The following is a 26,955-nucleotide window of genomic DNA, read 5'->3' as shown; positions in this document are numbered from 1 at the left end:
ATATTATTTACATCTGTCACCCCAAGATCTCTAAAGATTTAGTGCAACAGCCTCAGAAGATTAGGAGGAGATATTTATGGATTGCTTCCGCCGCAGCTGAAGAGCAGGGAAACGCGGTGGGTATCAAGCGTTTCTCACCCGCTGAGGTCAGGAAACGAAGAAGCCAGGGTCTGGGACGTGATGGCTTGAAACGCCTTGATGGTTTGCTATTATACACATATTAAAAAGGGGAATTAATGACTCTGCTCTTGAAATCTGGGACAAGTATTAACTTTGACTAGAGCTTTCATCCCTCTTTGATATGAGGTTTTGCAATGGAAATGTCCTTCTCTTACGTGCTTCTTTCAGCAATAAAAGGCAACTGGTTTATGTGTGTTTGAAAACAAGAGTGATGTGAAGGAGGAAATATTTAACGGAGACTATTTCAACACTGGTTTTGCTTATTCTGTTGAACCTAATAGTAAAGGAGCTGCCTGGCAGCACTTTCATGGCTTGCTTAATTCATTTGACTGTTCTTGAACGTATTCTCAACTTTATAAAGTGATATGTTACTGGATCTGCCTGAACCTAAACTTACTCTTGAACACAGTGGCTTGGTTAGAAGTGGGTTAGACTCAGCTTTTCAACAGGAAGAGGGGTACCGAGAGAGAGACTCGGGTCTGGGCAGTCCCGCAGATCCTTTTTCTATAACGTCACTAAGACACGCAGCCATTCCTGTCTGTTCCCACAGCTAAGGCTCGTTCTGGCCTCTCATCTGTTGTTGTGACAATCTTCTGGCATCCATCAGTGATGCCGTCAGGGAGCACGACAACTGTTGTATTCTGGAGGATCAGCAGTCTCCCCATCTCTGCACCGTGTGCTGGCACGTTCTCCTGGTTCACCTGAAGCAAACACTCCTTGTCTTTGCTTTCGTGGCCCTTCACAATCCATCCTTGAGCTGCAGATCTTCCGTTGGCCTTTAAGGACCTTCTTCTACCTCCAGTTGGCTCGCACACCTTCTTATTGCCTGCTTGCTGAATTTCAAACAAGTTTGCACTTTCTCCTGAAGTTCTCTTGACATTTAGAGGGAGCTGCTTGCAAAACTCACTGTTCCTCGGATCTCCTTAAAATTCCTTTCCCACGAAGCCTACTAAAACATTCATGCTATTCAAGCTGGAGGGGGTGCAGAGGTCAGGTTTCCTGCCCTCCCTTTTCATATGTAGCTGTCTGTTTTTTGTTTTTTTTTTTTCTCTTGGGCTTCAAGCTGTTCATGTGAGAAGACTGTCCAGTGGGTGAGGGTCCTGTGGAGACGGCAGAGAGAAAAGACCTCAGAAAGTTACAGCAAGCGGGTGGTCAGAGCTGAGAGCAGTCTCGGAAGAGGACAATCACCAGAGCCCAAGAGGAGAGCAAGTGTTTTTGTTGGCTTTGACAGAGCAAAGAGGTTGGGACTGGAGTGCTGTAGCCAAGTTTTGGCAGCAAGCAGGTCATTGAGGATTTGAGCAAGAGCAGCGCAAGCTCTGCGTTACTTCTGTGCTCAGGGTGCCAGGAGGGTTGTGTGCTCCTTGTTTGCTTGAAAAAACTCATTTCGTGGAGGCGAAAATGTCATTTTCTACCCTGGTACTTTTGGCGTGCACGGAAAAGCCCCTTTGACCCCACCGATCTGCCCACTAGAACGGGCAGGGGGTGAAGTTCTTCCTCCTGCCCAGATCTCCTTGGTGTAGGTCCAGGAGGTGTTTGTCCACCACCCACACAGCCGACTGCCTTCTGCTTTGCAAGAAACAGCCATGCTTATTTACACTGGTGCTTTGCAAGGCTGCTTTTGCATCCGAGGTGGAATGAACAGCTGTTTTGGATGCTGGTGCCAGGGATTTAGAGGTTTGTTTTTTTCCAGCTCAGCAGAGGATGCTGTTAATGTTCTGCGCAAAAGGGCTTCAGCTGAGACAGCCAGCAGCTCTGGATGTTTCACTGCTTACACAGTTACTTGCTCCCCATCATCATCCAGCGGTTCAGGCTTACCCAGTGCCCAGGAGGTGATTAGACACGATCCTTCTGCCCTTATTATCAGCCTTGCCACAGCTCCTTCTTCTGCCTGAGATGACAGTGGTGTCTCTCATCTGACTCAGACTCCCGTCTTGTCTCTATAAAACACATGCCCTTGCCACCAGGGTTTCTGAATGGGTGGAATGGGCTGTTATTTTGTGACTTCTTGGAAGCCATATGCCAAGCAGGCATGTAACTGGAAAGCAGAGGGGATTTTTGGCCTGATCAGGTCCGGCAACCCGTTCCTGGGTCAACGGTCTGGTTTTTGGCTTCCCCTCCAATTGCCCGGCTGTCACGCTGGCTCTCCATGAATGCGCAGAAAGACCGTTCCTTACTCTGCCTTAATTTGGTTTGTGAAGGGCATGGAGCATTTAACCTCAGTTTGTCAGAATATAAGCTGATGACTTCTGAGCAACTTAATCCTACGGGCTTGAGTTTCCTTGCAAGGAAGATTTATTGGCAAAACTTCAGCTGATAAAGGGAGCTTCAGGCAACTAGTAATCAATCTCCTTTTCATGAAGCAAAAATGAAACGCGTTCTTAGAAGAGCTTCACAGGGGAACAGCACCGTACCACATCTGCTGAGCTGTCCGGTAGCATTTTTTCTCCATTCACCCCTTTTTTGCTGAGATCTTTGACTGCTGGAAATCAAGTCTCCCTCTCGCCCTTTGGGACCAGACTAGAACACGTAGGAAACACATCCATTTCTTGGATGCTGCTCTGTCAAACTGTATCAAAGGCTGTCTTGAGTGTCTGTGCTTCTGCTGGCATGGAGCAGGTCTGAAAATTTAATAGTACATCAGGGCTCTCTCCCCAGCCTGAGAATTGTGGGGTCCTTCATGTGCCTGATTATGACTTACCATAAAATCAGGCTCGGAAATTTGATTGCATTAAAGGCTTCAGGCACTTCAAAGTCCTGCTTTATTTGTGTTTCATTTTCTGTGGGTATCTGTGACTATTTGCAGTGGTACATCTACAAGGCTTGCAGCATTTTAATCCTGCACTAAACTCTTGCACTGAACCAACTGGTCTGCAAAAAGTGCTTAGGAAATGTTTCCCTAAAAATCAGAACAGGGAGGAAGGACTTTTCTGGGGAAGAAAATAGGAATACTGGAAAACTTTCTGTACCTTTCTTCGAAATACTGCAGTGTCCTCAGGCTGATGCTAAACTAATGCTGTGGTAGAAAGGTCAGCTGGGAGGAAGGGATTTGATACAGCTATTTTTTGAAGAAGTAGGAAATGTTCCCTTTGTTACGGTGGTTTGATCTGTTCGGTAACAGACACAGAAGCGTGCCGCATTTCACTGGTCCTGGAAGAGCCGCGGGTAACGGAGCGGAGCAGAGCAGCCAGCGGATTAGCAGTCAGAGCAGCAAGCAGCGTTTGCGGGAGCAGCTGCACAGGAAAAAAAAAAAATCAACTCAATCAACTGCTGCCACATTTATTCTTTTGTGAGATGTTTGAGCTTGTTTAGTCTGTGGGAGAAGCCTTAGGAGATGGTAATACGGGTTGGGCAAAAATTCAAGGAAGCTCTAGTCTTTTTGTGGGGAAAGCCCTAGTGAAAGCCCTTCTGGGGGGGCTGCCAAAGAACAGCGCTGCTGTGGGGGGTGGAGAAACGGCTCGTTGTGAATGTTCAGTCCCACTGGTCCCCAAAATGAGGTGGGAACTGGGAGGGAGGAGGCAAGAGGGGAGATGGAAAGAGAGAGAGGGGTCTGGTCATGTTGCATTCCGCTATTAAACTTTTTTTTTTTTTTCCCCTGGATGATTCCCGCTTTCCTGTTTTCAGGCAGAAACAGCAGGTGCTTCCTAAGCACATAATAGATCCCACGGACCGGCAGGCGGTGAGGCTCGGGGTTGGCAGAAGCACAAGGGAAACCCGTGGGGAAAGGGCTCCCTTAATCCAGAATTCATGGGTCGTAGGTGCAGCGAGAGCAGGAGAGACTGCCAGCGAGCTCGGGGTCAGGCACCCTGTGCTTACCACCCAACGGGGAGGTATAGCCGTGGAGCAGCCACTCGGGTGTTGTGGTTTTGGGAGGCTGAGGGCGAGTTGTTATTTTGTTGGGTTTTTTTCTTTTTTTTTTTAATTAAACAGACTCCCGTAGACCCTTTAGAGAGAGCAGAAAGACAAGCTGTGGATAAAAAAAAAAAATTAGTTCTTAAAAAGTTGGTTTTAATTACAGTGATGCTGTTTAGGAGAGAAAATTTGATAGGTAGTTATATTTTTCATGTTTAATTTCAATGAAAAAAGTCACCGATTTTAACAAATATAAGCCAATTGGTGTTTCTAGGAGGTATTTTTATATAGAGTGTTAGGTTATATATCAAGCTGTAACTACAAAAGAGGTTCGAAAGCACTTCATGTTACACTTGCTGGGCTAAAGCCCTTTTCAAACCAAGCTTTTCTTTTATGAATTAGAATATTGTATGCTTTTTAAGACTAAGAAAGTAAATCAGGAATGAATATTATCTTAACTTCATATATTGCTTAACCAAATAATTTTTTAGCTGGGGCTTAAAATGAATATGCTTTTTCTTTTCCTTTCTTTCTTTTTTTTTTTTTTCTTACTATATACCGAAAGATTCCATTTCTAAGCTTAGTACTGATGCAGAACTGTTGGCAAGATAGAAACATCCCTAAGCGCTCACTGCAGGTGGAGGGCTTCTGTTTTTGTCGTAGCAGCAAACCAGACCATTCGTAGTGCCTGAAAATCTGGAGGCTTCACTACAGCAGACCTTCTACTCTACAACTAAGTTAGGGAACCAGCGATTTGGAGTTCAGAAACAATCTCGCTCAGATGATTTAGTTGAATTAAATGCTTGGACTCTGGTCTGCGAACTTCCAAATATGCAGCTATTGGGAAATCGATGCACAGTTTCTTAGTTGCTGTCCATGTTTTTGCCTAACTTCTCAGTAACAGCAGGTTTTTAAGGAGCAGGCCAGTTAAAAACAGGGTTGGACTCGGTGTCCGACCAGGACTTTCCAAGAACATTCTGGTTTATGCCCTCAGATTGCAAGAGAACAAGACCTTTGTAATGAAATGCCGTGATGCCAGAAGATTAGTTACTCGCTCTGGGCCTATGGGCTTTGGGGAAGGCTGACATAATATCATTCTTCCTGGAGGATATCTGCTTTTCCAGGGAAATGGGCTGTGCAGGAACAGGGGACAGGAGAGGAGGGTACTGGGCTGTTGAGCAAATTGGGCAGGACATTGGGAGCAATAACTTTTATGCAACAAGAAACCAAGGGAAGCAGTTGAGTTGTTGTGCACCTTACTTCTCCCATCAGAGAAAAAATTTGAGGACACTGAGATATATTAATACAGCTTATTTAGGATTTTTTAAAACAAGATGGCATCACTCATCTCCCTGCTGTACTGGCAGGGCTGCTGGAAGCTGTGGTGAGCCCAGCACTAGTTTGCTCGGCATTTTTTACACTGCCAGCTCTGAAACGTGAAGCCAGCGCTCCATCCAGAGGGTCTGCTGTACGGCTGGGGGTGCCGGGCTCCCTGCTGAGGTCCCCGATGGCAGGGTGATGTGGTTTGGCTCCCTTGGAGGGTACCACGGCAGCCAGCCACGCAAACTGCTGGGTATCAGCGTTCCCTCATTTCACTGAGCTCCTGGCAGGAATCCCAAAACACTTCGATTTCAGCAGATCTCTGCTATTTTGTTTTGGGTTTTAATCAAAACCTTTTTAAACGGAGAAAATGCCAGCCAGCCAAAGCTAGTCCCGATTTCTGTTTTCAGCTCCATCTCTTGCTAAAACCTCTGCCTGTTTGTTCGTGTGTGAAAATAGTGCCCAAAGTCTGGATAGAGCCAAACGCAAGAATAGGCAGCGTCACAGTCAAAAAGACTTGAAAATGGGAACGATGATACTTATTTCTGCAAGCTGTTGCAAGGCTTTGTTAATCATTTCACAGTGCTTTAGGCATAGGGTTTGATGTGTGGATTCTCGCTCAGTAAAATGTGTGTCGAACACTGACAGTCCTGGTGCCATTCATATTTATATTCAGTAATGATTCAGGCTCTTGAAAAATCATGTTCAAATTACATGTTCTATAGCTTTAATTTCCTGTTGCTAACAAGGGAATGATTTGCAATTTCTTGTTTGTCCTCCTCTCCGCCGCAGCCTGGAAGCATCGCTCAGTTACCCTGCTGAGTTTCACAAGCAAAGCTGCCTTTTTTTGTATCGTCTGGTTCCTAGATCTCATGGCTTTCAACATTTCTCTCTAAAAAATACTTTCTGTGAATCTGAACATTTTTGTGCATGTGTACCCTAGTGTAGGATTTGAAGCAGATAAGTCTCTCAGAGACTCAATTAGCATAGGACCATATATATTTATCGCAGTAGTACTATAGGATTAGCCTATGATGTTTGAGAACCCTCTTGCATTCCTGGTTTTCCCCCCAAACCCATCCTAGAAACCTGTAACCAGAAAACTGGTTTTTATAGCATTGTTTATATCAAATGTTCAAGTTCTGGCTCTGCCTGTCTCATTTTCTTGCCTAGAAAGGTTGGACCAGGTGATCCTTGAGGTCCCTTCCAACCTGGTATTCTATGATTTGTGCTTTTTCTCCTCCCATATCTTCCTTTTGCCTGAGATGAGGCTTTTTATTCTGTAGCAGCATCATTTCATTCTGATTCCTTTGGAAGAAGTTACAATAGGCGCAGTATGGTAGGAAGGGAGGTAGGACAGAAAGCTGCATCTCCTTATAGCCAAGCAGCAGGCAGAATAATGAAAGATGTGATGAGTTCAGGTATGCTTTATGAAGATCCAAAAGCAATTTGAGGATGTTTTCCCAGAACCCATTTAGGCTGTCACTGTAGTATCTGAGCGTATCCATTTTAGTGGATTTATCTCCCCAGTCCCCTGCAATGAGGTAGGAATGCTGTTGCTCACTTTGAGAAATGGAGAAGAGAGCGTATGACTTGTCTAGGGTTATGCGCCAAGCTTGTGGCAGAGATGTGAGTTGATTCCAGATTGTGTGTCGCTTGGGCTCCTGCCAGCTTCCTTAGGTTAAAAAAGGAGCTGAACCTCTGACAGAGAGAAACATTGAGCTGTGAAAAGGTAGAGAAACAAGCAATAAGGGAAATACAGCTGTGTTAATAGTCGCTGTTGTGCTGATGGACCGCTAGTGAAAACCAAGTACCTTGCTATTGCTCACCTCAGAGGATGCTGTTAAGCACTTTAAGCATACCTGTCATTTGTTTAAGGGTTTATTTCAATTTAATGCCTTGGGCTGTGTAGTGTAGCAGTTCTAGGGTGTCCGGTGTGGTGGTTGCTGCTGGGTCTGGAGGGGAGAGATGAACCACTGGAGTCAGCGACCGTCAACCAAGCTGTTGCTGCTGACCATAAGATTTTGCTCATCTTCCCAGCCTAAGTGAACAGATTATCATGCTCATCCTAGATGCATGCTTGAGAAGCTGGTCGGTGTAGTACGTGAACATGCATGAACATGAACAGGAGTGATAAGATGTTGATATTAAACTTTCTTTCCTTACCTTCTTGAAACAGCTGGTGAAAGGGCTGCAGCAGGAGCTGAACCGGCTATACACACTCTTCTGTTCCCGGAATCCAGAGTTTGAGGAGAAAGGAGGGAAAGTCTCGATTGTGTCCCACTCGCTGGGCTGCGTCATCACCTACGACATCATGACTGGCTGGAACCCGGTTAGGCTTTATGAACAGTTGCTGCAGAATGAGGAGGAGGAGCTTGAAGACCGTTGGATGAGCTATGAGGAGCAACGTTTACTTGAAGAACTTTACATAACAAAACAACGGTAATGCATCCGCTTCTCATTATTAAAGGAGAAAACCACATCCCTAGATGACACCCTTTGAGTGTTTCCAGAACCCACCATGGCTGTTATCTTTCGTGGCTGATGTTCTTCTGCTGGTGCTGAATGGCAGTGGTAAATGCTAAACACAGGACTGAGCAGGCACAGGGAGTTAGCACTGCTAACAGGAGCTCTGAATCCACGTCCTACGGGCTGTACCAGAACCAAGCAACCCGCTACTGCTCACTGATCGCTGGGAGCAGAGGCCATTAGCCTTCCAGATATTTGAGGAGAAACACAACAAAGTAGCTTGCAGGTGGCCAGTGAGCTGTAATACTGCGCAGAACCTGAGCAGTGAAATTCCTACGTTTCTAGAGGAAAATGAGAAGTTTTCTCCTAGGCTCAGCTTGGAAATTGAGCTCCACCAGCTGGATACAGATGCTGTAATTGCTGTGATTGGGTCTATGGGGTTACTACTCTGCTGCAGATCATTTACCAGCTTCTTCCTGCTGCCATCTAGAAATGTTTGTGCCGTTGGGAGTGCGAAGCAGCACTGCCCACTGTGACAAACAGGGTCTTGGTTTCAGCACCTTGCAAGCACTGGTAGGGATTCCCAGTGTTAGGGGACGTTGCAGATCATCGTGATGTCTCCACAGTGTTCAGGTGACTTCCCTGTTCTAACCTGGGCATCGAGGTGCTATGAGAAGCCCGTAGATAGAGAATCTAATAATAGTAGCTTAAGCTTCAATCATTCCAGTGGGAGGTGAGGATAAATCATGATCACAGTTCTTTTGGGCCCCTTCTTGAAACCTGTCTTACTATTGGCGGTACTTTGGAAGCGTTAATATAGCATCAGATCTCCTGCAGTGCTTGAAATCAGTATGTGTGTGTCGTGGTTTAATCCCAGTTGGCAACCAAGCCCCACCCAGCCACTCGCTCACCCTCCCCGCCCCGGTGGGATGGGGGAGAGAATCTGAAGAGCAAAAGTAAGAAAACTCGTGGGTTGAGAACAGTTTAATAATTGAAATAAAATAAAACAATAATAATAACAATTTTTTAAAATTGTAATGAAAAGGAAAACAGGGAGAGAGAGGGGAACAAAACCCAGGAAAAACAAGTGATGCAACCGCTCACCACCTGCCGACCAATGCCCAGCCCGTCCCCGAGCAGCGATCGCTGCCCTCCAGCCAGCTCCTCCCAGTTTATATACTGGGCATAACATCATGCGGTATGGAACAGCCCTTTGGCCAGTTTGGGTCAGCTGTCCTAGCCATTCTCCCTCCCAGCTTCTTGTGCACCTCCTCGCTAGCAGAATATGCGAAGCTGAAAAGTCCTTGACTTAGTATAAACGCTGCTTAGCAAAACTAAAAACTAAAGCTAAAACATCAGCATGTTATCAACATTATTCTCATGCTAAATCCAAATCACAGCACTATAGCAGCTACTAGGAAGAAAATTAACTCTATCCCAGCCAAAACCAGGACAGTGTGTAATCAGGAATTGGTACAGGACATCTCTATCAGCTGCAAGGCTGGATAAAGTGCGGTCTTCCTGAGAGAAGGGACGTAAGAAACCTTATGAAGTTGTCCAGTGGTAGGATGACTCTTCAGGCATATCACTAGCGTATGATCAGGGAAAAATTACCATTTTCACACTCACGCTCCAGCTCCTTAGGCATCCTCTGAAGTGCTTCAGGTTACAAACAACAGTAATCCGAGTATCATTTGACACTGGCACTTCTGTATAGCTGGAGTGGCTCTCCAGTTCGTGAGCCATCTTAGTGCAATTCAGTCAATTTTCAATAGAAAATATACTACTGACATCCTACAACTTCTGGATTTCTGGTGTTTTGAGGATGGCAAACACAGAGTGGATTTCTGGAAATGCTTATGCCTGAGTAGGCTGTGTCGTAGCACATATAAATATTCTACATTGTAGAATAACATACCTACAGCATGTGAGGTTGTGTATTGGAACCCTTTGACCACAGTTCACAAGATTCAAGACTTCTGCATGCCTTCTTTTTTAAGACTGAATCATGCTTATTAAATCATGCAAACTTTTTTGAAAGTACTGCTCTTTGGGAAGTTTCAGCTCCAGGCTTGCTTCTTTTTAACCAGGGTGGCAGAGGTTAAGCTTAACGTATTTGTTTCCATAATGCTTTTGTGGAACTTGAGGAGATGGTGTTTTCCTGCTCTGAAGAGGGCATAGTGCTGGGGCTGGACAGTCCTACCAGTCCATATGAGGTACTTTCTATTGTAGCTGCTTTTTAAATTCAGGCTAACTAGAAGAACAGGGGAACAACTTCTTTTAATGATAGTTGAAAGGGTGGGACGCTGTCCTCCAGATACTCCACCACGATACAGAGCTCCATAATGCATGGGCATGGAGTTTCCCATGGCTTTGTTTTTTTTAACAAAAAAAAAAAAAAAAAAAAAAAAAAAACAAAAAAAAAAAACCATAACAAAACAGGTGACTTGGTTGCTAAAACACCAAGGAAACCAGAGGTGAGTCACCTACTCCTGAGGAAGGAGGGTGGGCAGATGCTTGGGGTGGTGAACAAGGAAACTGTCATGTCTTGATTGATTCCTTCTGTGGTCAGAGAAGCAGGATTTTGCAGACGTTGATTCTTAATCAGTTGGACTGCCTCTAAGAAATACTGATGCCATCGCTCTCTCTTCCCAGCAGACAAAACTGTTGGACCCCACAGGAATGCCTGTTTGGATCAGAGAGGTTAAGGCTACATTTTTTATTGGATCTCAGAAAGATCTCTATTTTCTAGGTTGAGAGAGATAGAAGAGAGGTTACATGGGTTAAAGGCATCCACCATATCAAAACCACCTGTCTTAAAATTTAAGGTATGTATGTTCAAGAGGTTTTTACTGAATGTCCTACTTGCTGTAAAAATACGTCTGCAATATGAGTTACTCTACTCACATTTTTTTTCCCACGTCCCTAGAAACGATGTTGGTAGAATGATTTTAATGTATTGGTTGAAGTGTCTGTACGTGTGTGGAAACATGTTACAATTTATTACAAATATATATGTTTATCTGTAAATATATAAGCCTGTATATAGATTGTTAATATATTGCACGCACACATACAACTATGTGGGAAGGTAAAAGCCGTGTGGCAAATTACATCAATCACGTATCTCGCACAATTTCACTTCTGCTTTGTTGACTAATCCGTTTTCCTTGGGGACTACTTCTAACATGTCACATCTCTGGGCAAATTGAATTTCCTCCAGCGGTGGATTTTCCTTCCAAATTACACTGGTTTGACAGTTAGCACAGGTTACTTTTAGTCTCATGAAATAGATTGCTTGCTAATCAGCTGTATAAATTGCTACAATTTCATATCGTTGGGAAAAGGCATTTTCTAGCTTCTTGGTGGGATGTGCAACACTTTCTAGTTGCTTGATTATATCCTGAAATATTAAACCATAAAAATGTGACATGATAGATGAGAAGAAAATAGATTATTGTTTCTTAACTTGCCATTTTTCTTTCCTTCTGAATTCAGAAGGACTCCTAGAAGCCAAGGTCAATCTTGAGCCATAAAAAAGAGGAAACTAACCATAATTCAATTTGTCATAGCCTTCTCCTTTTCATCACTGCTTAAAAGCGTGTATCGTGCTATTATCTCTACCATCAAGGAAGCTGGAGTCAGGCTCATACTCCTCCAGCTCTGCAAAAGATTATTCTTCACTCAGTTGTGTTTAAACTGAAGATTTTTTGAACAGATGCTTTTTAGAGGGAGCAGGAAAGGAGGGGAAAAGAAAGGGGTAAGAAAAGAGGACTGTATCGATCCAAATTACTGCTAGGTGATTTTCCACTGCTATTAACTACAAGTGCTTGATCCACAAGTTACTTTGGTCTGTGCGACGCAGGAGTCTTTGGTCACTGATCTCCCTGAGCTGTATTACATGACGAAATGGGCACGTACAGGTGTAATGAAAAAGGCTAGCCACTGTACAATGTGTTGGCTCTTTTATGGACTGAAACAAATTAAGCTTCCCAGGATGAGAGAAAGTCACTAGTCGTGCATTAAGCAGAGTTAAGCTTGCTTCACATTGAGCAAGCACAAAGGTAGCTTTTGGCAAGACAAGTGTAAGAATAAATAGAGCCGCTAACTTGGCTGGTATTTAATATTAGAAGAAATGATCTGTGTTTAACTGACCCGTTGGAGAGGAAAAAAAACCTTGAAGATATGGAGTGTCCTGTACTGTAATAATGTATTGGACAAGACATCAGAATGAGAACTTGAGGATGAGGTATCTTTATGGCGCACTCTCCTCTACTTCTCCTCAGATGGCACAATTGAATAAACCGCTAAATCATTAGGACCTGCGTGGGTTAAAAGCAAAGCCAACACCCCGTTGTAAATGTAAAGCTTACAATCGCAGCCTTCTCCCTGCCAGCTACGTAAGAGGGATCGGAGTTAAAGGCTAAAGGAGCTGAAGAACACAAAAACATGGGGAATGGTGCAAGATCTACCTCTTTATGACTCTGTGGTGCATGAAAATAACCGTGTTGTAGCATGATTTTCAATCACAGTAGGGAAGAGGAGAGCAGCTCGGTTGCTCCCTAGTACTGAGATGGAAATTCATTTAAATCCGGGCTTGTCAATGTGCTGGCCCAAAGTGCTTCAGGATTCCTCAGCACCTCTCATTCACCCAGGGTTACAGAAACTCTTCTGGAAGAAGCTCCAGCTTGTACTTGACCTTGTGGTTTCTCTGTAGCATCGTCTGACAGTGATGTCAATGTTGATAACAACCATCACAAATTATTTATAAGATACTAGTGATTTACCACATGTACAGAAATTATGAGAGCTTAATGGGATGCTCAGCCTTATCTGAGAGGAGGAAGCCTTTAAACTGAATGCAGAAACGTGCTGTAGTAGCTCCACACACGACCGCCCAGTTAAATTTCCCATGTAATACTGGTATAAGTCTCTGTTCCCTTTGTCTGCTAAGGCTGCAGAACGTTCCTGGGTGCAGGAACAGGTAGAGGCTGCTGCAGAGGTCTGTATTTCCCCACTCTGGGGAGACGTTTGGGATCCTCCAGGCTGAAAGGCAGTCCAGAAACATAAATTGTAATTGCCTTTAGTGTCTTCTGTTTTAACATCACCACTAAACACGTTCATTTGTCTCCCACACTTCCCTATGCGCAAAAGAAGTGCGCTGCATCACTTCTGTTGGCTCGCTCAGCTTTTTTATTTTTTTAAATTCTGCAAATACTGCAGTCTTAAGTTGAATGGATGACTATTTGGCTCAGCTTCTGCTTAAAATACAAATAAATTCATTAAGTCTTCTGTTTATGAATCATACCCAGGAGAAAAGCGCTATCCTGGAAGGTCATGTTCTTAAACATTTCTTCTCTGTTGTTAAACTTTTACAGGAGTATATGTGAAGTGCCCCACTCCTGCTTCTAGGAGAAACACCAAAATTACTAAATGTTTTCTAGAAAGATTTTAATCCTCTATTCCCAGTAGGTTTCATGCCATGGCAGTCTTCTCTTCAGGCACTTTGCAACAGCACCGAGAGTCTAACGGCTGCAATTTAACCGACTTTATTTTTGGAAGACTTCCTTTTGATTTTTAGTGTTCACTGCTTTGGTATCAGCCTGGTGCCACCCGTTAAGGTACCCACCACCTGGTACTTTGTCTTTGTAAGCATTTCCAGAGCTGGAAGACCATGTTGAAAGTCTTGTGCTTGTAAGAAAATACATAGCAAAGAACAGTGCCCTCCAAGAAGAAAGCATCTGTCTGCAGACACTGTTCATCCTGTGTTTATCAAGAGAAGCAATGGAACAAAAGCCATGCACCACGTAACCACTGAAACTGTTTACATTTTGAGATTTTTGCCTAGTCTGTAGTGGCCTAAGGTGAATTCATGAAAACAGCTTTTAAGCATCTGCCGTCAAGTGTAAGCTGGCAGTCACTTTCTGATTTCTCTCTAAAGCAGAAAGCCTGTAATTGTGTACTCCAGGCACCCGATACAGGAATATCAGGTGGACAGGGTTAAAGGTTACTTAGTCAGTTTAAAGGATTGCACTGTGAATATCTGTTTCTATTGTATTTGAAGATGAGAAAGCTTTTTGTCCAAACTGCAAAAATGTAAGGGGCTCTGTAAATCTTGATTATAAGAAAGGAGAGCAGCTTTGCACTAGGCTAGAGTAACAATATAGATGACAGAGCCATGCTTTGCAGCATATGACATTGAATAGCTTTGCTGAAGACCTAGATTTTTTTCTTTCATCGAATTGGGACTTGTGCATTCTTTTGGAAGGAAGAGGTGGGGTGTCAGTGCCAAGTCAGAGGAGGAGGAATGTTTTGTGCAGTGCTGGAATCTTACAGATGAAACGGACCATTATTTCTACACCCTCGCTCCATGCGCTGACACACAGAGAAGGCACATGGCAATCCAAGCATCCTCCACATGCACTTAGTAAGAATTCAGCAATTTCTCTTGCTGGAGAAGTAGCAGAGCACTAGGAGTTGCTCAGTTGTGGTCCCCTGCAAACTGGGCACCACTATTGGGAAAGTTGCAGTGAAGGTCTGATCATGGTAAAATTAATTTTTCTTATCAGAAAATATTCTAAAGGTTAAAAAGTAATTTTGACTTATGAAAATATTTTTGACTACAGAGTTTTACATTTGATGTTTCTAGGAGACGATGTCTGAGGATTGGTAATGGGATACGAAGCCATTCACCTCTAGGTCACTGTTGAATCCCGGCCCAGGTTGGTAGTGACCAAAAGTCGTTACCACTGATGCATGTTCAGTGACCTTTGCCAGATGGGCTAGCAGTTGCAGTTCAGGTTTACTCAGTAGCCTCTCAGTGTTAGAGGCAGTCCTTTTAGAGCAAAGTCACGGTAGCTTTGGACGGTGTGAGAGTAGCCCGCAGAGTCTCTCGGTGTGCTGTGCCTGTCCCAGGTAGTGGTTCCTAACGTGCGACGTGGTGGCACTTTTGACGAGCAGTGTTCTGTTCACTTAACACTAGGTGCTGTTAACAGGTTGTACATAACACCAGCCTGTATGTGTGTGTGACTACTGTAAGTATTCTCTAAGTTGTCTTTAATACTCGGTGTAGCTTGCGTTTCTGCTTCATCAAAGGGTGTGTGTAGCAAAACAACTCCTGGAGTACTTGGTTAGGGTAAGATTAAGGAGCTGTGGTAAGCTTTGGGAAGTTTCATGAGAAATGAGACTTCAATCTTGTGAAACTCATCACATTTCCTTAGCGTCTTCCATAGTCTTCTCGTGCCAGCCTTTCCAGTGTTGGTAGACCTCTTTCAGTTCAAATATCCGACTTGTTTTTCAGTTTTCCAACTATGTAGCACCACAACATGTAACTCTCTTCTCACAGCAAAGGGAAATGGGAAACTTAACGTTCATGTTATAGTATGTGTGTTATAGTAGTCTTCCCCGTTTTGAGTTACTAATACTATACAAGTCCCTCAGCTGAATCTGAGAAATCAGTTGAAAGAGAGAAATCAAATCCAGCCATGTCAGAAAGCATTATTTCCATCCTGATTAACGTGGATGAAATCTCTCCTTAGGTTGAGAATTTCTTCTGTATGGGATCTCCATTAGCAGTGTTTTTGGCATTGCGTGGCATCCGTCCAGGAAACAGCGGTAGTCAAGATCATATTCTGCCCAGAACAATTTGTAACCGCTTACTAAATATTTTTCATCCAACAGATCCAGTGGTGAGTTTTAATTGCAGTTGCAAGCTTTTACCTTCCCTATTTTTAAGCATCAGCTGTGTGATAACGTGTGATCTTCAAAGCGTGTGAATCAATGCAAGTGTGTTCCAGCACAGGGCTATTTGCTGATGATTGTTGGACAATGTCTTGGTTTTTGTAACTGTAGAATAACAGTTTCTACAAATAATTGCCTTAAATACCGTATACTTTGCTTCTCTTTTCATACTAATAAGCATAAGGTTTGAGATTGCTCTGCTTTTTATTTTTTTTGCAAAGACGTAAGATATGATCCTGCTCAGTCAAGTTCCAACTTGTGTTTAACTTGCTGGCTTCCATCAGACATCAGCTGTCCAAAGATACTACTGCTGTTAAAAAAGCCTTCACAAGTAGTTTACCAGATACTGTAGAAAAACAAAGACACTGGTTTTTCCCCAAGGGGTCCGAGTAGCAGATTGTTAGAGTGGGGTAGTACTTGGGAGGGCAGTTTTGGTACAGCTTTGCCCTGTCCTTATACGCTTCCATAGGCAGCCAGTGTTCGTTGTTATCAAAGGCAGGATGCCGGACCTTTGATCTGCATCACCTTGGCAACTTCTTTGATGCCAGCTGGATTTGGGATTTCATGCTTACTGTAGACCAGTATTTTGTGTTTAAACTCTACCTGAATCTGAGCGTATTCAGACTTCAGTCCAAACTTGCTGGTTCTGCTCATCTCAAGATCTTGTTCAGCTCCAGCTACTTCAAACCCAGGATTTTCCTGGGACATCGAGGATGATTGGCCAGGCTGCAGTCTGTGGTCCCGCTCTGCAAATAGTAACTTTACTTGGTTTTAAGATAAAGAAGTGCAGAATGCTTTTATACATCTAAGTAAACAAAGAAAAGAATCAATAGAAAATGATTTTTTTTAATAAGTACACCAATTCATGGTTTGCATAGGGATCAATGAAGAGTCATCAAACAAAATGTTTATGTAGCCAGTTACTCCCTCTCTGTTGTGTTGTGCAGAATCAGTTTAATTGTATATAAAGTTTGCTCTGTCGATGCATAACATCTGTTAACAGTAGCTTGTGTGTTCGTAACAATGCGTAGTAGAAGTGTGGCAGAGAAATGTGCAAATGTGAGTGCGCAAGCAGCTAGGCAGCTAATATACCTTCCAGGAAAATAAGTGAACCAGAACATAATGCCACCATTCAGTCACTTTCTCGTTACAGATATTTTGGATTTGAGGTTGGAGAGGACTCTGTACGGGAAAGGAATGTGATTTTTCAGTCTTGACACTCAGGATTTTCTTTTCTGAATTACTCTTGCAGGCCTATAGGTTAGAACCTTTAATTCTGAAACACTACAGCAACATTTCGCCTGTCCAGATCCACTGGTACAACACTGCAAACCCTCTACCTTATGAGCATATGAAGCCAAGTTTTCTCAACCCAACAAAAGAACCTACCTCAGTTACTGATAGCGAAAGTGTTTCAACTGTACCCAGCCCAACTACTTCACCAGTGATGGTTCGACGCCACTACGGGGAGTCTATAACAAACATAGGCAAAGCGAGTATATTAGGTAATTGTTCTTTATGTCTTTTTTTTTTAATATATATAGGACCTTCTTGTAGAGCTTTGCTGTTTGAGGTGCAACCATAAGCAAGCTATTCCTGGCTGTTTCAGTTTGTTTTGTATAGGTGTATGGCTTGTTTTAATCCCAGCTGACACTTACTTTGAAGAAAAGACAGTTTACGTACACTGGAGTCAAGGATGTGGGTCAGGGAGTTTATGCTATTGCTGCCTTATTGTTGTCTGCCTTATTGAAGTAACATCCTGGTGATTTAATAGTTTCCGCTCTACTTCATGGGGAAAAAAAAAAAAAAAAAAGAAATTAAAGCTTTTTTTGTGACTACATTTTCTGATATTGGCAAATAGAGTGATTTTTCTCCAGTGTAAGCTATTACAGTTCCATTTAACTCATGATTTTACAGTAGAAAATTCAGGCTGTTTTAATATGAAGTCTGTCCCCTTCTGGCTTTCTGATTCAAAATAAGCCCTGGTTTAACTGAGCTTAAATTCACTTTCACTGGAGCTTATATTTGAGCAGGCACTTGCAGTTTTTGTTGACTCAAGGCTTTTCTTTAGCTCTCTGTGTGGGATTTGGAAGAAGGCTAATGTGACCTAGTGCCAGGAATCTTCCCAATCAAATACGTAAAGGATATAAAACCAGTTTAGTCCTTAAGTGGAAAGAGGCAGTATTTCAAAGCGGGGTTGCTTTTTGCCGTGTTACTATAGTAACTTTAAGGTCATGTCCATAAGGTGGCAGCAAAGTCGGGAGAAAACATCCCAGATCTGTTCCTAACTTTTACACCCCTCTTCTTGAGCAACCAAAATCGTCCTTTGAAAGGATGACATAGCAGTCTAAATGTCTGTAAGGCTTATGCCAACGTAAGGACCCTTAATGGGAGGAGTGTCTTAAATGTCCTGATGGGATTTTTATGTGCAGAAGGTACTAACATTCTTATAAAGCATTTTTGTCTTAATCTTAGACTTTTCATGAAAGAGGAGTTATCCTTAAAAGTACCAGATTTCTTGCTGCAGAAATGTTCTCATGTATTTCTGTTCCCCTAACTACAGTTTCCAAATTACAGACTTTGCTTATACGCTAGATTAGTCTCACGACAAACAGTGTACGCTGAAGTCAGATAAGCTGTTCCCACCCTAGAAAAGCATGAATAGTGTTTTCCTTCATCTGTCACTCAACTCTAATTGATGGGTGCTACAGTGAATTTAATTTGCGGGTTGATTTAGCTGCCCTTGTGCTTGGTTTGTTGTTTTTTTTTCCCTCCGTGCTGAATGCAGGAGCTGCAAGTATTGGGAAAGGCCTCGGCGGGATGCTTTTTTCGAGATTTGGTCGATCTAGTACAACCACCCCCCAGACACTCGAGACGGGAAAAGAGGGAGCCGAGGGGGATGACAAGAAGGCCACAACCGTTGGGACGCCACCTTTCCCGCACAGCAGCTCGGGCTTTCTCGAACCCGCAGGTCAGTGAGGAGTCCAGCTTCCAAACCCCGTGGAAACACGACCTTTAGCGGGCTGCATCTGTATGTTGTGGGAGGCTGCAAATACCGTAACAACACAGGCCGCTGTTTGATTTTGTTGGTTTGCTCTGAAGTGATAAATATTGAATCCATTCCTGCTTTTTGTATCTCTTAAGGCTGTCCAAGGACTGACTCTTTGTTCTCCCTTTTATCCTTTTTTCTTTTAAAGGAGGTTTATCGGTATATGTTTGTACATACGTGTACACCACTTACACATATATACGCCTGTATGAGTTTTGGCTAACGAGATCTGCATATCAGGAGTTCCTAGACTCCCACTAAGAAAAGGAATATAATTGCTAAATTTATCATAAAATGGACTTATTTAAATTTCCCCGTACATTTGCAATTCTGAAGCAATCTGGATTTAAAGGCACGTATGACTGGAGACAGAAGCCACCCTTGTCCTGGTCTGAACCACCCAGAACAGAAAGGGCAATTTTAGAAGCTGTTTTTTTGGAAAAGTTATAGGTTGTTCCTTTACAGGAATTCATACTTGATTTTATTTCTAAACTTCTCATTGGCACTGTTGCAAGGCGGGGGTTTTTGCAATCTAAGGAGTCACAAGTATGTTGTATCTTGTGATAGCATTCACATGATACATTGCCGTCCGTTCATCGCCGCTAGTTTTAACAGATAACCTGTCTGCGTCAGTATTTGAGGACAGAGACTTTGTTTTAAACAAAGAAAACAGAGTGGCATGACAGCGAATATTGTGGAGCTGCCGCTGAGGTCCTTTCAGGGGGAGGGTTGGCACGTCGAGGGCCTTCTGCACGGTTCCTGCATCCCTCTCTGCCGAAAACCCGTCCCTGCTCCATAGAAGGAGAACGTAGAGCGGAGGCCAGCGAGGCTGCAAGCCGAATGATGCAATCCGCCGCCTAAGTATTGGCTTCTGAGAAGGCGGCCGCACGGCTTGTGGTGGGGTTTGGCTGCCTCCCAAGCTCCTGTAACGGCCTCTCGTCAGAGGGAGACGGAGTCGTTCGGGGCGTCCTTCCTGCAGGGCAGCTGGTTTTCTGAATATATACGTCTTAGTGGAAACGACTGCGGTTGTCTCCTGGTATTCGAAGGCTCTGACTCCCTCTCCTTGCCGCCTCTGCAAAGCGGTGCAAGGCTCCTGTGAAAAGACGGAGGCATGTCCTTCCCCGAGTGCTGCTGGGCCACGACTGCCGAGGCAGCGCTTGTGCGATGCTCCCTTTATGCGCTCTTTGAGCCAAGAATTAAAATTCCTTGAAACTGGCTTTGATAAATGGCTGCATTTTTTACTCAATATGGGGTTTTGGCTTTTGTAGCTAAACAGGCTTTTAGTTTTGTCCTTTTTATTCTATTGCTCCTTGTAGAGGTTTTCTAACTGCTAAAGTGCCTTAACAATAAGTTAGGCATTGGCCCAGTTAAACATGCAGTGAAAATTGCTTTGAATGTGGTATTAATCAAAGCAGCCATTGAAATGAAAGGATAACTGCTGAAATATATTTGGAATAATCTGGAAATGAAAAGGGCTAGTGCTGTGTAGGGACGGCTGGTTTTCAGAAAGGGCTTATAATATTGGGTGTAGTCTCCTTGTATAGCCACTAAAGATGCGAGGAGTCCGTTTCTTTCGGAAAGTTCTGAGCATCCACCTTCTAAAAGTCAATGTTTCCTAATGGGGCCTCAACATTTGCTGGATACTTCTGTGTAGTTATCATAAGGAGCATAAATAAATGTGTTTATATAGTTACTATAAGGAAAAAAAGCTGCTTAAAAAAATGCCAGCTTTTAACAAGATTTAGGTTTAGGTTTTAGGTTTTTTTCCCCCTGAACTAAGCGCCACTCTTAGGTCAGGTTTGTGCTAAATGTATGTGCCTAAAAATGTAGGTACATATTATTAAAAATCACAGTTAACTTAGGTGAGTGTGCTGTTAAATGTAAACACAGAGATACTATGTGCATTTTATATACAGCAAGTAGAATCGGAACCCAAAGCTGATGGACAAACATGCCGGTGTTTTTTTCTCCTGCTGACGTACAATTCTAACAGCGTTTTTCTTTCTTTTCAATTTCTAGTGGAACTGGAGCACAGGATCGATTTTGAGCTCAGGGAAGGTCTTGTGGAGAGCAGATACTGGTCCGCAGTCACATCACACACTGCCTATTGGTCATCGCTGGATATTGCTCTTTTCCTTCTGACCTTCATGTACAAACACGACCAAGAAGATACCGAGAAATCCAGTTTAGACACTATTTGAATTTTTGACTGGGGATGGGGCGGGATGGGAAAGGAAATTTTAAAACAAATGGCACAAAACTGATCTTTTACTGTTGAACTGCAGTATATATGGCATGGAGGTTTCAGGTTTAAGTGCATGTTTGGATTTTTTCCTATTTCTAAAGAGCAAAAATGATTTGTATTTAAAAGCACTTTACGGTTTTAAACATTTTGCAGTGCTTAATTAGACCTGAAATGATTCCAAATTCTTGTTAACTTTGACTGTATAAAAAGCCAATACAACGTGTAGCATCCCGTAAGCACGGTCGTGCAGTGTGCTTGGGTGACATACTTGTTAATGACCATAATTGCTGTTTAGTTCATTAAAGTATAAAAGATTAGTTGATTAAAAACAAAAAAAAAACCTAAATTAATTTCCATTAACAAAAATATATGTTAGATACAAACCTAAAACTGCCATGTTCTGATGTTTTATGTATCAGTAAATAACAAACGGTGGTGTCATTTTTCTAGGACTTTATTCAGCTCCACATGCTATTATCCACAGTACCATTGAGAGACCATTCTGACTGCTGGCTTCTGAGGGCGTATTATGCGTGACACATTTAGAAACTAATGCTGAAAAAAGCATGAAGCAAATATTTGAAATACTGTAATTATAATTTATTATTCTCTCTAATTGTTTCATTTTATTCCGGTGTATAAAACATTACTTTTTTACTGGTTTCTTTTGACATAATTTAAGAACCACGTTTATTTTCTACAGTGTTAAGACTTTTTCTCAGAAATACATATCTTTGTACTACTATCCAAATGAATATATGGACACTGTGGCACACTTTAAGTATTTTTTCATTAAAAATAAATATTTGTGGTTTCACACAAATGACATCAGTCACATTCTTCTCGAAGGTAAGTAACCGCCTTTGTTTTTTCGGTCCCCAGTGTTTCTCAGGCACAGGAAGGTTTTGACCTCACGTTAGGCTTGGTTTGCAGAGGATCCAGCTGTCTTTCGCTTACCGTTATTAAATGTACGTATGTGTGTGCGCGTTTGTATAAAAATGTATGTGTATGTATATTTACGTGCAAGGAACCTATCAAGAGGAAAGAGAGCAGCATAAAATAAACTCGGTGAGGCCTAAGAATACCAGAGCTTAGATTAGATTTGTATCTGAAACTAATTCAGGAGAAGTCAAGAGAGAAGTGTTGTGATGAAAGGGAGTAATCTCCAAATGAAACACTAAAAGGTCATTGCTGAGATTTTAAAACTCCGGAGTAGAAGTGTCTGGGCTGCCTCTGGCTGAGGTATTTGTGATCCGTATGGCATATGTAGAAGCTGCAGAATCTAAACTTTTGTTTAAAAAAAAACCAACCCTCAGGCTGTGGTGTTGGCGAATAGCGGTGTTCTCAGTGTAAAGAGATGTGACAACCATCAGCCCACGCCAGCAAACAGCTCGGAGACGTGGAAACCACCCAGGTGCCCCTTCCTGAACTTCTGGGGGGAGAGAGAATATTATCCTCCCAAATAATATTATTTGGGCTGTTGCTTATTTCCCCAGTCCATGGTGCCAATGGGGAAGGAATTGGGAGCTAGGCTTGCGTGTGGGGGTTAGGGATTTAGGGGTAATTACGAAGGGGAAAAAACAAGGCAAAGAAAAAGGAAGGAGAGGAGTGGAGGGGAATGGGAAGGGAAGACGATGACAGAAGCAGCACTAGTATAAATACAATAAACAATAACAAAGATGTTCGGACAGTGTAAAAGACCATGCTTCAGTGTGGATCTCTGGAAAAGTCCATCTAGGCTCGGCGAACTGTAACGCTTCTGCCCGACATGTTTACCTTGGTTGATGAACAATCGTAAAAAGTTGAAATCAACCCTCTAAGAGAAGGAAGCTCGACACCTCCGCTCCAGAAAACAGCCTCTTGTTTACATTACTGGCTTTCCAGATAAGTTGTTTAATCAGCTCTTCCTAATTAGGAGAACTCAAACATAAAAGGAGAATCTCCTTTTCTATTTAGAACATGCAAAACATTTCCAAATGTGCATGGTTTGTGTTTCAGTACTTTGAGTTGGGTCACGCCGCCGCCGCGATATCCCTTTACGCTACTGGATCTACACTAGGTCTCTTTTTAAACGCTGGAAACAAAAGGGGGTTAATTCCTGTAATTCTTGTGGTCTGCGTAAACTGCTGTTGTCCAGAACGCGTTTCAGATTTATGGACTAGCTGTTCCCCTCACGTCGGGACATGCCGGTACTTGCTGATTGCTCTCCATATAAGGGAGGAGATCCTACTTTTATGTACGTACCCCTTGGTAAATCAGGGAGAAGATAGCACTGGGAAGTAAACCATATTGCTGGTAGGAGAAGGGATAATAAGGACCAATGCCTGTTCATCGCTTTCTGTTTTTCCCGAGTTAATGGACGTATGTATGTATGATTCTGTTCTAATTTGTAACTTCATGGAGCATCTCCTAATCCCCAAGCTTAATTACAAAGATAAAACATACCCCGAAAGAATAAATGGGGAGTTATTCTAAAGTGTATGCAAAGTTGTTAAGCATGCTGTGGGCAGACTTTCAGCTTTTTAATCCTCAAAAAAGATCTCTTACCCTCCTGCAAAGATGAAATACTATTTGATCATTGAATTTTGAAGCTGTTAGAAAAAGGCTTGCCCCGTTTCTATTCTGCAGCATAACAAAGATTCAAGTAGGGTCATGTCTCTGCATGCTGGAGTCTAAATTTCACGCTTAAAACTTTCTGGTCAGATGGTCCGTGGCATAATATAGAGCTGGAATGTCCTGGCTTCCAATTACTGACTTGTTTTCTTCTGCAAGAATGATGTTTAGCTTTACAAGCTGTGTTGACTGGTGGTTTTTCTTGAGAAACCAAGATAAGGGAAATGTACTGGGCTGTTGTCGGTCTTCTGACTGATACTGAGCTGTTTTCTGAAACTTGTCCTTGAGTACTTTGTCCAAATTTGACGCTTACAGTTTTTTTGCCTCGAGGTCATTTTTGCAGATAATCAGCTGTAATTTTTTTTTTCCTCTTTTTACTGAATTCCATCCCTTTGCTCCTAATTATTCTGTCATGGTTTTACCACAGCCTCCCTTCCCCTGAATGTGCTCGCTCTCTGCTTTTATTGCCTGTGTTTCTGGAGTTAGAGGCCCTTGGTTTATTTTACCGTGACAGTCTAGCTGGCCAACTTCAATTATTTTATCTCCTTTCCTAATTAGGATCATTAGGCTGAGCTGAAACATGTTTCCCATTCTCATATATGTATTTATGGTTGCCACCTCTTCCTCCTTCGTGGTTTTCTGTTGACCTGGTGCTCGTTCCCCATGCCGCTTGTCAGTCCAGCTGACTCTGCCCGGAGCTAAATCGGTGGGGATTGATTTTTTTTTCAAGTTGAGTTCATGAATCACTATGTCAACTGTTTGAGTTAGATAGTTAATGTATATTTGTGTGCCCTCTGCCCGGCAAGTTTATTTGGAATCCGTTGTTTCCCATTTTCCCGTTACTAGCTTGGAGATTAGGTTTCTGCCTCCGCACATCATTTTTCTACTGAAGTTGGACTGCGGGTGATTGACCCATGGTGTGTTACAGGTCATCTCCCCCGTCTCTGCCATACGTCTTCAGTGAATGTCAGGGGTTCGGTAAGCTTTTACACGTCGAGACGCAGTAATAGACTGCCACACGTACAGAGTTATTTTCAGTTTTCCAAGCATTATCATACCGGTTGCTCTCCAGCTGCAATTGTAGCGACCACTTTTCATTGCTTCCCCAGAGGCCGTGCCTACTGTCTTTGCTGATCTTGCAAAAAGCTTCAAAAATCTATTTTTTAAAATGTCACCTGTGTGACAACCCCATTTTCTGGTTGATTGGATGGACTTCAGCCTGACATTTTTCTTGCATTCCATGTTTGATCTGCATTTAATAATCATTTTCCACAAAATCAAACTTTCTCTTGGTTTAGCTTTTCCCTCCCTCTTCTGTAGGTATTTTTTAGCACAGCTTCTCTCCTGCCCGTTGCACTCAAGCCTCTTCTGAAGCCTTTGGCTTCCATTTCTGCTTTGGTTTCCATCCACTGGAACTGAAGCTTGCTTCAGGACTCTGCTTGTTTGAGCATGACCTGTGCATCCTCAAGACTTAAAGTGGAGACTTTGAAACCCAAGAGTATTACCGTCGTGATCCCAGAAACTTCTCCTGAAAGCTCAGCATCAGCAAAGCCCAGCTGGAAGTGTTTAGCTTTCAGGATGGGTTTGCCTGTTCTCTCTCACTGCGTTTGTCTTCTCCGGTCGCTGCCATCAGTCAGCTTAACTCTGGGACCGAGCATTTGCTGTCACTGGCAATGAATTTTGGCGTGGTAGCGAGCAGTGGATCTGGGCTGGCCTCTCCCAAGACTGGTTCCTTGCTCTTTGGGTTTCTCCTCCATCCCTTGAGGCCCGTTTGACCCACACTTCGCTATGGATGTCACAATGTTTTGTGTTTCTCTGCATGCCATCGCAGAAGCACTTAAAACTGCATGCACAGCGCCTGATGCTGACAGTGTGTTGACATGGTCTCCTCTTCCAAGGAATAAGAGAAGTCCTAATACATGGAGAGAAATGCCTGGCTATGAAAGTTTCAGATCGCCCCGGAGGTCAGTGCTCTCTGGTCCCATTAGCAAGCAAATTCCAACATTTCCCCTCAAAATGCCCTGGCTCCCCAGCTGCAGCTCTTGCCTAGCAGGCCTTGGCCAATCCTTTCCCTTCAAGAGTGAAAAGTCCCCTGCAAACATGAGATGGCCCAGAAGCAATCTCTTGTGGTTTTGAAATCCTCGCTGGTTTATCCAAAGAGAGGGTTTTCATTTGACAATTCTGCGGGCATCTGCCACAGATTAACTTCTCTCTTTGTTTCTCAAATAAAATACCATTTCTTGCAGCTACTCTGCCCATTCCCTGGTGCCTCATTGATCGTAAGCATGGACGTGGGAGAGGTGGAGTGCAAGCTTCTCCGCAGGCTGCAGCCCTGCCCAGACCTCGGGCTCCAAGGACCCCACGTCCAGTTTGTTGTTCTTGCTGGTTTTATGGCTCTTTCAGTATCTCCTTCAGAGTCAGTGTCTCCTCTCAGAGTGGTCCCATACTGTGTACTCAAAGAGCAGCTACTTAAAGGGTCTTAACCATTTCAAGATCCTTGACTTCCATTTTAAAACATGATTTTCAAGCACGTTTCTGCCAAAGCATCTCAATTTGGGGGGGGGTTTACTTCTTTCTTCAGTTTATAAGAAGGCTCCTTTAGCTTGGGTTTTGAACTCAGAATAGCTGTTTCAAGTAGAAATTCATCTTATCCAGTGCCTTAGGCATCCAGATTTTTTCCCTCTGATCTGACATCGCTGGCGATGTGTCAGACCACCTCAAGCTACCGACGTGGTCCCGCTGATGCCGCTTCTCTCACAGCCAGATCCCAACCCCGCTGAAACAAAGGTCTTCCCTTGACTTCAGCGAGTTTGGGATCATATTCTGTGTGCCTTCAGTGCTTGTTGCTCTTCCTACCTTTTCTTCGGTGAATATGGATAATATGGATTAGGGGGGAGAGGAATACAAGCCCTTGGCGTTTCGGTTGCCAGTTGGCCAGCACTGACCCCTTGAATCTCTCGAGCAGAGAAACCACACTGTGGTTGAATTCTGGTTTTCTGTGGTGTTCGTATCCTTCTGCCTGCGAAGCCCAGGCTGGTTGGAAACCGAAGCCACAGGAAGGGGGAAAGGAGGGCGGCTCTGCTGATTTGGAATTTGCGATATCTTTGCGTCCACTGCTGCCTCTCACACCTACCCAAAACGAGAAACGAGTTTGTGCCACCACCGGAAAGAGGCTGACGGACCACATCGTCTGTGCTGTGTTTTCACAGCTTGTGTTTTCAGAACTGAGTCACTAACACGCACTGGGGTTTTTGGACTCCAAATATTCAGGTTTTGCAGGGTAAGGACCCAGCAGGCTGGGGACGAAGACCATTTCGATTAACCCTCAACAGCGGAAAAGGCAATTGTGAGTGAGCGGGGCGGGCAAAGGCTGAGCTGGTGCAAATGGCCGTGCTCTCAGGGCGGTGGATCTTGTGGAACCTGGGTGCCGGGCTGGCCGGTGCCGCCGAGCCCAGCCTGCACAGGGAGCGGGGCTCCCCCCTCGCCGCCG

The 26,955-nt window shown here is 43.5% G+C and overlaps 1 protein-coding gene across 1 annotated transcript in view; it reads left to right on the top strand.

Moving 5' to 3' along the window:
- The window catches only part of DDHD1 (DDHD domain containing 1), a gene marked incomplete at both ends in the record, with an annotated part of 68,666 nt that extends 47,858 nt beyond the window's left edge, over nt 1–20,808 (top strand). Inside the window, 6 exons of the mRNA XM_082318678.1 lie at nt 7,529–7,791; nt 10,571–10,646; nt 15,357–15,506; nt 16,811–17,063; nt 18,347–18,529; nt 20,627–20,808. Of these exons, the coding sequence (XP_082174804.1) occupies nt 7,529–7,791; nt 10,571–10,646; nt 15,357–15,506; nt 16,811–17,063; nt 18,347–18,529; nt 20,627–20,808 (1,107 nt within the window). The remainder of the gene's footprint in view (nt 1–7,528; nt 7,792–10,570; nt 10,647–15,356; nt 15,507–16,810; nt 17,064–18,346; nt 18,530–20,626) is intronic.
- Nucleotides 20,809–26,955: the final 6,147 nt, after the last annotated feature.

Source organism: Platalea leucorodia (genome assembly GCF_965183815.1).
Source record: "Platalea leucorodia genome assembly, chromosome: 7".
NCBI classification, from domain to species: domain Eukaryota; kingdom Metazoa; phylum Chordata; class Aves; order Pelecaniformes; family Threskiornithidae; genus Platalea; species Platalea leucorodia.
Note: the sequence above shows the minus strand (reverse complement) of the source record. Positions and strands in the feature narration are given on the sequence as shown.